The 13,794-nt window shown below is 37.4% G+C and overlaps 1 protein-coding gene across 5 annotated transcripts in view; it reads left to right on the forward strand.

Moving 5' to 3' along the window:
- Window positions 1-12,840, forward strand: part of arid4a (AT-rich interactive domain 4A) — a 103,102-nt gene extending 90,262 nt beyond the window's left edge. For 3 of the 5 annotated variants that reach the window (XM_080202779.1, XM_080202780.1, XM_080202781.1), the window contains exons 19-25: window positions 229-424; window positions 814-876; window positions 4,996-6,126; window positions 7,469-7,573; window positions 7,665-7,865; window positions 9,079-9,225; window positions 10,928-12,840. In XM_080202779.1, coding sequence (XP_080058905.1) covers window positions 229-424; window positions 814-876; window positions 4,996-6,126; window positions 7,469-7,573; window positions 7,665-7,865; window positions 9,079-9,225; window positions 10,928-11,031 — 1,947 coding nt within the window. In that variant the 3' untranslated portion in view covers window positions 11,032-12,840. Of the gene's footprint in view, window positions 1-228; window positions 425-813; window positions 877-4,995; window positions 6,127-7,468; window positions 7,574-7,664; window positions 7,866-9,078; window positions 9,226-10,575 lie in introns of all 5 variants that reach the window. The other 2 variants (XM_080202782.1, XM_080202783.1) reach the window with 2 other exon arrangements.
- Window positions 12,841-13,794: the final 954 nt, after the last annotated feature.

The following is a 13,794-nucleotide window of genomic DNA, read 5'->3' on the forward strand; positions in this document are numbered from 1 at the left end:
TGCCTTTTGCTCCTTCCCCTCTTCCTCTTTCTCTTCTTAAAACCTGCCTTTTCAATCATGATTTTGATCACCTATCCAGCCCTAATATCTCTGTGACTTGGCGTCAGTTTTGTTTCCTAACGTTCCTGAGATGCACCTCTTAGATGTTTTAATATTTGAAAGGCACCATTTAAATAAATTTAAAGCTGTTGTTCTGTAGATGCTAATTTCATTATTTGTTATGTGCAGAATAAACAAGATCATGAAAAGAAAGATGACGACAAGCAAAATAAATCAAAACGTGGGCGACCTAGTCTGAAATCGCCTCCAACTGCCAATTCACAACGTAGTTCATCCAAAACTCCAAGTAATGAGAGCAAAAGTGGAACCAGAAGTATGAGGAATAATGTGTCTGATTCTTCACCTCTTCTCAATGGAGTAGAAGGTATGAACTTAAATGCTGCATTTTACTTTTTCTTTCTCCTTGAAGAGACTTGAGGTTTCTAATGCTTATGATAAATGCTACACTGTATTGATAGGTATCCTTAAAACTGCTGTAATATGGTTTTTATTTTGATTCAAACTTATTCTTTCAAAATCTATAATGTGCAAGTGGGTAAAGCTCCAAATGTAAAACTGGTCTAAATGTTGGACTGTCTGGCAAGCTGCTCTCAACTAAAAATGCATAACTTTGAAGTTCCATTGAATCGATTTCTCATTTTCGTCTTGCTTTCCAACTGGCAAATATGCTGGGGCTTTTGGGTTTGTGTGCAGTTTAATTAAATATATGATTTTTGCTGAGTGTTTATAACTCCTGATGTTTGCTTTCTCCAGGTCCTCCTCGAAGGCGCACCAGGCGTAGCTCTGGAATGTATGATTCAGACAAAGCATCAAATGGTACAGATAATTGGTTATTAACCTGACCTAATAGTTATTGCTTTATGTACCTGTAAATTAAAGCACCAGTGTGTGTCCTATATGTATTTTTTATTGTATGGTGCTGGTAATTGGTTTCCAAATTTGCCTCATTTCAGCATGGATTTGAAACACCAGCAATGATTCTATAACAACTGGGTCTACGTTGCAGTACACCATTTAACCTCTTGCTCCTGATATGTCAACTCAACGAGGTCATAGCTGACACATATCTTCTCTGTCTTCTCTATCTAGCTACCTTAGCTCTGTACTCTTAAAAAATCTATTAATCCTAGATTTCAAATTATTAATTGAGCTAGTGTCTACTGCATTTTGTGCAAGGGAGTTCCATGCATTTAACACACTTTGCATTAAGTGATAATTCCAAACTAATCTCCTGAGTGACCTAGTTCTGATTTTAAGATAGTGTTTCCTCATCTTGGATTTCTGAGATTAGCTAATACATACACACTCAGAAGCAGTCGTTGTTATTTTATGCTTCTGACCTATGACTTTTTCAGATGACTATACCAGTGTTAGTGGTATAGAAATCACATTACTGATCTATGTGGAGGGACTGACAGCTGACATGGTGCCTCAGTGGTTACAATGTCTTGTATCACAGGTTTTTTTTCATCAAAGAAGGGAATTAAACCACTTAGCAAAACTGACTTTGCCTCTGGAAGTAGTTGTATATGTTAGTTACATTGTATTGCTGTAACATCTGAATTTTGGAGCCAGTGGTGTGACATAAATGGTTGGTGCAACATTTAAGGTTTGTGGTATTCACAAGCTGATAGGATTAGCATGTTTCAACTGTTGACTATAGGATACATTTTGTGTATTTACCTGTTTGGGCTTAATTGTGACTGGCTGAGGTATTTGACCATTATTTACTCCAGTAATCTAAATCTACTGTTTGAAGACTCGGTAAAATAATATCTGTTTGTTTCAAAGTGAATGAAAGTATGTTTGTTTTAGATGAGGCCCTACTTGCTCCAGTGTGATATTTTAATGAAAATGTACTGTTCATCACTAACAATATAACATCTAGTTTTTGAGGCTGACTCTTGATTGCTCCAGGTTGTTGGTCTGTAAATACTTGTTGTTTCACAGCAAACACTATTATTTGTATTTTAACCCAGAATTAAGAATTTGTCTCAATGACCAGTAAAGAAGTTCTCCCATCGTTAATGGTAGCATATTTACTACCAATGGTTAAAGAAGAAGGCCTGTTCTAGCAGATTAGTCAGAAAATTTGACAAATTTGCTACAAACAGATTTTCTTTTTTCCATGCTGAAGTATAATCTTCCTTTTTAATAAAGGCAAGATAGTGCAGATGCTGAAATTCTGAAATCAAAGTGCTGGAAATACTTGGCAGCATTTGTAGAGAGAGAAAGACAGTTGAAGTGTTGAGTTGAATATGACTTTTCAGAACTGTCTTTATTTTGCTGGCAATATTAAGAGCAAAATAAATTCAGTTAATACAATCATATTGCACAGTACTTTTTTCTGCTGTGTTTAAATCAAAACACACATTTCTTTACAAAGGGTTACAGAGGATAAGTGACAGAAACCCATCATTTGATTCAACCTGTTCCTGCTAGTAATTAATCTCCACTTAAGCCTACTCCCATTTTACTTCACCTGAATCTTAACAATTTAGCTGTCTGTTCCCATCTCCTTCATATCCTTATCTGAACCTCTTAAAAGTATCTATAGCATTCGCATCAACCATTCCCTGTGGCTGTGAGTTCCACTCTTGTCTCTGCATCACAAGATTGTGGGTTCAAGTCCCACTCCAGGGCTTGAGCACATGTATCAAGGCTGACACTACAGTGCAGTGTTGAGGGAATGTTGCACTGTCTAAGGTGCTTTGTTTCGAATGAGACATGAAACCAAGGCCTCAACTGCCTGCTCAAGTGGATGTAAAAGATCCCTCGGCACTACTTCAGGGAAGAGCAGGGAATTATTCCCAGTGCTCGATCCAATGCCCACCCTCAATCAAATTTCAAAAATTAAATTATCTGATTATTATAATTGTTTGTGGGAATTAGCCATGTACTAATTGGCTGCTTCATTTCCTACATTACAACAGTGATTAAACTTCAAAAGTACCTCAATGACTGAACTGTTTTGAGCTGTCCAGCAGTCATGAAAGGCACAGTATAAATGCAAGTCTTCCTTTCTTGTTACTTGGATAAAGTTTTTTTTCTGAATTTTCTATTGGATTGTGTTTTATACCTACGGACTCTATGCTCTTCCCCTCAAGTGGGAACATTCTCTCTGAATCCATTTTGTCTAAACCTTTCATAATTTTAAAGACATATTATATGAAGGAACATATAAACAAGGGGATGGAGTAGGCCATTCGGCCCATCATGTCTGTTCTTCCATTTTGTAAGCTTTTGACTGATCTGTTAATAACAAAGAAAATTACAGCACAGGAACAGGCCCTTCAGCCCTCCAAGCTTCCACCAACCATGCCCGACTGAACTAAAACCCCCTACCCTTCTGGGGACCATATCCCTTTATTCCCAGTCTATTCATGTATTTGTCCAGATGCCCCTTAAAACTCATTATCTTACCTGCTTCCACTACCTCCCGGGGCAGCGAGTTCCAGGCACCCACCACCCTCTATGTAAAAAAAAACCTGCCTCGTACATCTCCTTTTAAACCCTGCCCCTCGCACCTTTAACCTTCATAATTGACACTTCCACCCTGGGAAAAAGCTTCTGACTATCCACTCTGTCCATGCCCCTCAATCTTGTAGACTTCTATCAGATTGCCTCTCAGCCTACCTCAAATCTGCATTCCCCACCTACCCTGATAACATTTCACCTCTTTGCTTACAAAGAATCTATCAACTTCTGCCTGAAAAATATTCCAAGGACTGTCTAGTTCCAAAGATTCATGATCCTCAGAGAATATTTTGCGTCCTCTGTTTGAAATGGGTGATCCTTATTTTTAAAGAAACCTCAGGTCAACTCTCAGCCTTTCTTTTCCAAGAGGAAAGAAACACAGCTTGTTCAGTTTTTCCTGATATGGATATTCCCAGATTTCCAGTCTCATCCTTTTCGGTATTCTCTGCATTTTGTAAAGTATCTATAAATCATTTTTATGATAAGGTGACCAGAACTGCACATTGTAAAAGTGTGATTTTAGTAAGATTCAATACAGTTTTAGCATGATTTCCCTACTTTGAAATTTAGTTTGGTTTGCTTTTTTTAATGGCTTTGTTAAGCAGTGGTGCAATTTTTAGTGATTATTGTATTTGTACTCCCAAGTTCTCTTTGTTCCTCAACCTGCACCTTGCAAGTAAGAAGTGATCTTCCTATTATTGTTATCAAAATGCACTACCTCATGTTTAAGTGTTGAACTTAACTGGGCAAGCTAATTGCCCATTTTGCATATTTATCAATCCTTCCGGTAAACTTGTTGTAGTCCTCCTCAATATTGACCACCATCCTCCAATTTGCTGTCAAGTTGTATTTTTGCTCTCAAAGTCTAAATTGTTAATGTAAATTATGAACTGCAGTTTTCCCAGCACTAATCCTTGTGGAATAACATTATCCACCTTCTGTTGCTCTGAATAGCTAGTTTTTACTCTGACTTTGTCTTTAAACCAGCTAGCAATCTGTGCTGCCAGTTGTCCCCAGTCTTCTCATCCTCTTCTTTTACAATCGTCTATTATGGGATATCTTATAAAAGACCTCAAAATAAATTAAAACCACTGCATTACCATTGTCTACTCTCTCTGTTACCACCACAAAAATTCAATTACATTGTTCAAGCCTTTTGAAATCCATGCTATTATGTTTTTAATTTCTAAGTTTCCTTCTGTTCTCACTTTTAGTAGAAATGCCAATATTTTTCTGACCACCAAAGTTAAGCTGACTGGTCTATAATACCCTAGACTTGTTCTATCTTCCTTCTCAAATATAGGTATGTGCTAGCTCTCTGCCAATTGTCTAGCACTACATCTTTAATATTTTCTGTCCATTCCAGAATAAGATATTAGTCGAACTACATATTATAATGTTGCATTTTTATTTTTTACTTACTCTCAATAGTTAATTTGAAATCATGTTTTGTTATAGGGTCTAGCAACTCCTCAGATGAAAGTGAAGTAGAAATTTCAGCTGACAAATCCGTCAAAGAGGATGTTGTTTCAGCAAAGACATTAGATGAAGAAGAGAAATCTGAGGGGAAAAAACTGAAAGATATTTGTACGCAAGAAACAAGGGAATTACCATGTGAGGAGAATTTGAAAGTCACATCTGTAAAGCAAGAAGTAGAAAGTATAGAACAAACTGATAATGAGAAAATGGTAACTCAGGCTGAAGATGTACGGAAAGAGATTGTAGACAAGTCGCCAAAGGGCAAAGGAAGGAGGAGTAGGACACGGGAATTATATTCGGAACATAACAAGACTGTCCTTGCTAATCACATAATTACTGAAAGCAGAGAAAATATGGAAACATTAGAAAGCTCAGAGGTGAAGCTGCTACCTGCTCCCAATGTGCCTGAAGAAGCAATTCCAGTTACAGATCCTGGCTTGACAACTGAGCTTACAAATGATGAGAAGAAGCCAGGGAAAAGAAAATCTCCAGAACAGTTAACACCTGATAAAAGGCTTCGTACAGAAAATGAAGAAAAAATGCAAACTGTAAAAGATGAAGGTATTGAGAAAATGGAGTGCTTTACAGGCAATTGCGAAGAACCTGAAACTGTTGAAAGGTTAGAACTCGAAAATGGTGAAGCCTCTCCTTTAGAGATTGTGACAGACAGGTGTGTGAAGCAGGAACTGGAAGCTCCCTGTTTAGAAATTGAAGAAGATATTTCATTGAAAACTGAAGAAGATATTATGCCTCCAATTGGACCTGAAGCTTTAGTTTGCCATGAGGTAGATTTGGATGACTTTGATGAAAAAGAGAAAAGTAATAGTGAAGATATGAATGCTGGAAACTCAGGATCCAATTCTCCTGAGTCGGTAATAGCTGTTGTATCTGCGTCGGTGCAGCAGGTTTTGCCAATTTCTTCCCCAGCACTGCTTCATCAGGATGAAGTTCGTAGCGTAAAAAGTGAAAGTGACATCACTATAGAAGTGGACAGTGTTGCTGGAGAATCGCAGGAAGGATTGTGTGAGAGCGAGTCTGCCAATGGGTTTGATGCCAGTACAAGCTCGAGCAGCAGCATTATAGTACAGGAGGCTGAGATCAAGGAAAAGGGTAGGTACTTATATAGATAAGCAGCCTTTGTTAACAGGGAATTAATTCTGAAATGTTGAATAATTTGGATAGTATGTTTCAGATTTCGTCAGGGGCACTTTTGATTTTGCATTTTCACTTCTCCTCACTGCTCTTTGCCAGACACCATTTTCTGACCTGTTAGTCAAGCACGCAACCGATTTAGACGTCTCTGGCAAAGGATTCTTAACACTATTTACAAAGTTTGTATGAATGTAAATCTCCTCCTATCAATATTCTGCATACTATATTTTCAAGGAAATAGCTGCATGCATGATCTGTTGCCAAGCCAAGTAGAAAGCTCACTGTTCCTGTTCTTGGTAATGTTTCCCTAGGTACCATCCTGTTGAAAATATCCTTACTAGTCCACTTGCGTATTTGTTATTATTTTGCACACCTTTAAGAATTACAGTTTCTATCTGCGTCCTGTTTTGGAAATGTTTAATTTATGCTGGAGTAAAACTCAGTCTCCAGTACCTCAAAAGGACATATTCTTGGTGTGAGCCATTGCAGTGTATAGCCTAGTTCACTATTCGACATAACAGCAAAACCACATCTAAAAGATATGCGCCTGCTCATGGATAATCTTGTGTAACCTGGGATCACTGGATAACATCAATCAGAAACAACTGTGTGCACGCCGTATACAAAACTAATTCTCTGGAAACATGGCAGCCAAGTACCCAAATCCTTGGGTATTTTCATGAATAACAACAGCACATTGGAAGCCATTCAGGGGAATAGTCTAATGGGACTGATTTGTTCAACAAAACCAAGAAGCAGAAGAAAAATTACTTATTTTCATATGGCCCACCTGTGGTTTAACTTTTATCAGATGTATTTGGATCGATCCAAGTAAATTTCAGGTAATATTGCAAGATTTGGGTGAAACACTTCACAGAATCACAGAACCCTACAGTGCAGAAAGAGGCCCTTCGGCCCATTGAGTCTGCACCAAACACAGTCCCACCCAGGCCCTAACCCCATATCCCTACTGATCCCTCTAACTTACACATCCCTGGACACTAAGGGGCAATTTCTTGTGTATTCCAGGTATATATTGATTTTTGACTCTGGCTGTATCCACAGTAGAATTTTCCATCTTTAAGCACTCTTTTAAAAAAAACACTTCAGCATTGACTTTAATTTATACCAGTGTCTTGTCAAATAAGATTTGTAGTTACAGGCATGAATATGCTAATATTTATATGAAATCCAGGAAATATTGAGTTCTTTAATATCTGTGACTTCAGTTACTCAGCAGCTTAGTTGTTCTCCAGCAGCATTGTTTACTTTTACATTCATTTTTTTCAATTTCATGTAGGTCAGAAAAGAATAAGCGACAATAGCAATGGGACACCAGCAAAGAAACAAAAGCGTAGTCACAAACGATCAAATGTGTCCAGTAAGAATGAAAAGAATGGAACTGGTAGGCTTTGAAGCTGGAACTTGAAAATGAGTTTTTACATTTTTTTTTTAAGTACATGCATATTTTTAATTCTGATTTTTTTTTTGCATAGGTAATAGCAGTGACAGTGAGGACCTTGCAGTCACCGACAACTCCAATAAATGCACTCCAGTGAAAAACACAAATAAGTCTCAAAAACTTGGCAGGTCTCCTTCAAGGACTTCTCCAAATGCTAAAGATGGGGATAAGCATAAAGACAAAGAGGGAAGTGATGGTACATCACCCAGGACTTATAAATGGAGTTTCCAGCTCAGTAAGAAAACATTTCGTTACTGCCCGTTGAAGTGGTGGAGGCTACCTCGCTAAGTATATTTAAGTCATGGGTAGATAAGTTTTTGATAGACAAGGGAATTAAGGGTTATGGGGAGAGAGCAGGAAAGTGGAACTGATTCACTTCAGATCAACTATGATCTTATTGAATGGCGGGGCAGGCGCGAAGGGCTAGATGGCCTACTCCTGCTCCTATTTCTTATGTTCTTATGAAGGTAACGTGCATTTTATTTGGGATAAGTAAAGTGATATGTGCTTAAGTGGGCAAGGGAAGGCGAGAATTTTTAATGTATACTTTCTATCAGTGTTTATTAATGATGAGGAATTTGACAAAGTATCAGTGGAATCAGAGATGGTAAAGGTATGGGTAAGGTGGAAATAGAAATGTAAGATATGATGGAAATGCTGACCATGCATAAAGTGGGTAAATCACTTCGTCCTGAAGGCTTGCATCCCAGGTTGCTAAAGGAAGAAGGGGCAGATGGTGGAAGAGCTTACCATAATCTTCCAGTCTTTATCACAGTGGAGATGCCAGAGGGCTGGAGGTTTACAAATGTAAATGTCAAGAAAGGGTAACTTTGGGCCAGTTGGTTTGATGTCGGTTGTGGATAAGGCTTTAGAAACAACGACTGGGGAGAAAAGATCAATAGGCCCTTGGAGAGATTTGGGTTAGTTAAGAACGTTACAAAGGCAGTGGAAGCAGAGACAATGATCTGTTTCGAGAGAAAACTGGATAGGTACTTGAAGGAATGAACTTGCAGAGCTACAGATGGAATAAGGCTAACAGGCTAGATCCACAGAGAGCAAACATGAACTCAATGGGCTGAATGGCCTCCCTCTGTCTTGTAAATTACTCTCTGACTCTAAATTACCCCAATCATGTCATGTTTATCATTTTATTTATGTTGCCAAGTTGATGCTGGAGGGAATCAGCATGAGATGGACAACAGAGTGAGGCAAGACATAATCAAAATCTTTAAAAACATGAAAGGTTTTGATAATAGAGTATGGTGGATAAAGATATTAAAAAGTTGGGTATTAAATTGCTTTCCTGGAAATTAAATTGAAATTTTGTATTGGTGATGTATTGTATTGGTATAATATTCATTTCACATCTTGGCCTATTTATAGTAACATAATTGGAAACTGAATTTTGAAAATCAATTTGTAGATTTAATCACTTCTCTTTTCAACAGCTGACCTTAACAACCTGACAGGTGCTGAACGAATAGCCTTCTTACAAGACAAATTACAGGAGATCAGAAAATATTACATGTCTTTGAAATCTGAAGTAGCATCCATAGACAGGAGGAGAAAACGGTTAAAAAAGAAAGAAAGAGAAGGTACAGTCCAATGTAATTGATGACTTGCACAGTAGCATGAATAACAATGTTTCATATTCTTTTTACATAGGAACAGGAGTAGGCCATTCAGCTGCTCAGTCAGTTAATTGTTGATTTGTACTTTAACTGCATTGATGCACTTTTTGATGTGTATCCCACTAAATATGAATCACCGTTTTGAAATTTCAATAGGCCCAGCACCCACAGCCTTTTGGGATCGTGTATTCCAAATTTTTTACTACTCTTTAGAGAAAATGTCTCTCACTTTCACTCTTGGCTGAACTCTGATTTCAAAATTATGTTTCCTTGTTCTCAGTTTTCCTTCAGAGGGATGAGATTCCCTATATCCATGCTTTTGAAACTTGTGCTATTTTTAACAGCTCAATTTCTAAACTTCAGGGTGATGTAAACTAAATTTATGCAACTTTGACATAAAATCTAAACCTATTATACCAACATAGTTCTGCTGAATGTGTGCTGCACCCCCTCTTAAAAACCAATGTATCTTTCTGAACTGTGGTACCCAAAATTTAAACAAAGTATTCCAGACAAGGCCATATTAAGGTTCTGCACAATTGAAGCATCACTTACTCTCCTTTATTTTCCAGTTCCTTTAAGATAAAGACAGCCGTCCCATTTCAGTTTGTTAAAAATTATTTTTTGCACACTTGTGCTAACTTTTAACTTGCTTGTCTACATGAACATTCAAATCCTTTACTTCTCCTAGTGGTTTCCTTTAAAGAAACACTCTGAAGTGGATGGCCTCGACTAGAATTCCATGCGATGTTTTTGCCCATTCATTTCATCTGTTTTAGTTTCTCTAACCTTCTCACAACCGTACCTCCTAATTTTATGTCATTTGTAAACTTGGGATCACAACACTCAGCTTCTTCGACCATCATTAATATTTATAATGAGAACTTATGCCTCCAGTACCAGTCCCTGGGAAATGCCATTTGTTGCATTTCACCATCAAAAATGTTCCCTTTGTTTTTAGTTGCTTTCTCCAAGCCCCCAAACAATGACCAATCCAATGTAAATCTTACAATGAAGAGATTACATGCTACAAAAGAAACTTGAACAATTCCATTTTATTTTTCCTCAAGCTAGATGATACTGTTGCATTTTTTAATTAAGATCCAAACATGTTTTTATCATTGTTACTGTTTAGTAATTTGATTGAAATTGATTACATAATATTTGATGTGAAACTAGCCAAAATAACATCAGTCATTGAGTCTTTATATTTAATATTTCTTCATAAAGTGTTAAATTTTCATGCTGTGGTAAGATCTAAAACTGTGTTTCTTACTCTTGTTATTTTCTGTCTTTTAATGCTCCCTCCCCAAGAAGATGACAGACTTCCCAGATTTCATCTCATGTTGCTGGTGAGCCAGCAAAACAGCACTTGGTGACTGGCCAGGTTTTATGAGCTTTTTTCCCACCCCTCCTTGTGGGGAAGCATCTGGTTTTCTGTTGGGCTCGTCTCCTGATGATATAGTCTGGATTGGGCACTTGTGGAGTATCAAGTTGAACCTGTCAGCCTTTGGGACGGCGTGTTGAAAGTTCAATGAACAAAACAATCTATTATAAACTTTGAGATCTTGCAAGGAGCAGTTATAATAATTCAGTGCTCGTACTGACATTGTACAATATTTTATGCAGATCTATTTGCTAATTTATATGATCTTTTACTCTATAGTTACAACTGCAGCTCCGGGCACATCCTCTGCTTCTTCAGAAACTGGAATGAGTCCTACTTCCTCTTCACCAGCCCAGAATAGTGTGGCAGTAGAGTGCAGGTGATGAAACGCCCCTCCAACCTTCACTATCCCTTTCCACAGCAGCTGCTGCCATGACACAAGTGCTATAAACCCTGGAACATTAGCATAGGAAGCACTCAGCTGATTGGACTTGTGCATTACCAGTGGGATTCAAGTAAATATTTCCTACTCCACCTGGTTAACTTCCAGTTCCTCTAGCACTGCAAGGCACAGAGTTGAATGTAATTTGAAAAGCGACATGGTTCACTGATGACTACTGTCCACTCTATTACATGAAAAAGCACTTTGTGGAAGCCTCTCAGTGAATTAATAAAATGAATGTGACCATTTTCTTCGGAAGACACATGCGAAACAATAACTGCGCCAGAAGAAAGCTTTATTGATAATGGAACGGATGATGCAAAGTGTGAGCCCAGTCAGCTCAGTTCATATATTGGGTTAGTAGTTCCAATTCAGTCTTAGTTGTGGGAGCATTAGCTATGTTGAACTGCCAAAGTACATGGTGAGCAGAGTGCCCTATTTTGTGTAATTTGGAAATGGGACAAAATAGATTGTTACAGGAAATTTAGTGTATTGAAAACTGAAACTGTAATGAAAAATGTCTTCCGCTATTTTGCTGTTGGATTTTGAGCACACAGTTATGCAAATGAGATTTCTTATTTAAATTTTGTAATGTTTACAGTCATTGGAGAAGCTGGTTTTCAGTAGACTAATTTCTGTAGCAAGACTATTTTGTCTCTTTTTATATGTAATTGCAGAGTTTTTATTTTATTACAAAAAAGTTTCAAATATATCACAGCAATGAAGTTATTTAACAAAAATTTCTAGATCTGAGAATTTTGTGTAAAATAAAAAAAATTGTATTATCTTGCAACTTGTGAAGTATATTTATTCAGACAACGCAATGGACATAATACTTGTATTTTTTATGTATTTTTAAAACAAAAAGAAAGATATTTTCAGACTTGGTTCAGTTTTCCAGGTTTGTTTACTCTAATTTAAAAGATGTTACAAACCTTGAATTAATGATTTCAATCATTTCAAAAGCAGGGTCGCTTGCCCTGATTGCATATCCCATAGGGTTCTGTTGTCTAGCTTTATGGTCACACTGCCTAATGGTAAAATGTATTATTGCCCTGTTAAACAAAGCTGGTTGGTCCAACCTTTGAAACTATGCCAAATTATCTACAATCCAAACATCATACAATTAATAGCAGCATAGCACAACAACAAAATCTACAAGGAATTATGGTTACCATTAGGTGGTGGTGTACAATTTTCAGTCCATGGGTACAGCCATGGTGACTCCATTGCATACTTTGTATATATTTCAACTCTTCCAGAACCAAGTATTTAACAGATACAGTTTGCACATATATTGTGTACAGATGTGATTATTTTATCAATTTTTATTCATACTTGTACTGTACATTGTAAGGAGTTGGTGTCCCTTCCCAATGTTTAATATACTGTAGAGTAATAGTGTGAATGCTCTAGACTGTTTGTATATTATGATACTGTGGTTCAAAACAGCATTGGGCCTGAGGTGGATTGTAATAGTATTCCATAGAACTGCTAACAAATCAATGTCCATTCATTTTATGTTTGAGATTTTTTTTGTATTTCTTGACAGCGTGAAATTGTAGTAGTTATTTCAATGGATTTTTTTCTTCCACATATGTAGTGGGAGAGAATAATTTGACAATGGCTTAACTTTCTAAAAGCAGAGCAAACTTTTTTTTTCTCTCTTCCACTTGCAAAGCTGGTGTATCGTAATGTGAAATAAAATGGAGCTCAGTACAGAGTTTAATAAAGGCCAAGTTTTAAGAAACCTGTTTTGAATTATTTTTGTCACTTTTTGTGACATTTTCTGCATGATGCACCATTCCCCAGCTAAGACAGTGGGCTGGCATCCTACTTTTAAGCAGTTGCCTTTGCTGTTCTCAATTTGTTTAAGTGGCAGAGAATATGAGTTCAAGTAGCATGCTCCTGAACTAACCTCCCTTGGTGATATGGATGAAATCAAGAACTCACATTTTTGGAAAATTGGAATGTGGTGATATGATATTAAGAAAACCGAAATTCAACTCAATCACTACTAGAGGTGGTGTGGCATAACTTCTGCGAAAAGAAAATGAATCGTTCATGTGGTGTGTGCCTTCAAGGAAAAACATAAATTCTAACAGATACAGAAATAATTGATATTTTCGATTTTTCTTTCCTACTTGCAGTAATGTTTTTAAAATTAACATTTCATTTCATTTACATAATGCAAAATAGGAAGAATTTAAACCATTAAGATATTGAAACTCGCACACACATTTCCTTGGGATTTTGAGAAAGAGGTAACGGCTGGAATTCTCTGGTCTTGCGCAACCTGCTGCCAGTGAGAACAGAGACGCTTGTGCTCAGCCAAATCTCCATTCACGCAGTAGGCTGCAGAATCCCAGCTGCGGGCTAGGTCAAAGAATTCTGGGCATTGTGTCTTGTTACGATTTCCTTCTCCTCCTCTGATTTTTGCAACCTTTGACATGCCCATTATAGTCTCCTTCTCCAATGCCTCTCCTCCATTGTTGAGCACTGTTGCCCATTCTTGGTTCAGTTATTACTTATCCGATAGTAACTAGTGAGTATCTCCAGCAGTGGCTTCTCTTTCCAATCCTGCAGTTATTTTCAGAGTCAGATAAGCATCTATCTTAGAGACATCTATGTGGCCATCCTTTGGCAAACCCAGTAGACACTGGGTCAGCATCCACATGTATGCTGCTGAAACTCAAATCTATCT

The sequence above is a fragment of the Carcharhinus amblyrhynchos genome, chromosome 14, assembly GCF_965287045.1.
Source record: "Carcharhinus amblyrhynchos chromosome 14, sCarAmb.v2.hapA, whole genome shotgun sequence".
NCBI classification, from domain to species: domain Eukaryota; kingdom Metazoa; phylum Chordata; class Chondrichthyes; order Carcharhiniformes; family Carcharhinidae; genus Carcharhinus; species Carcharhinus amblyrhynchos.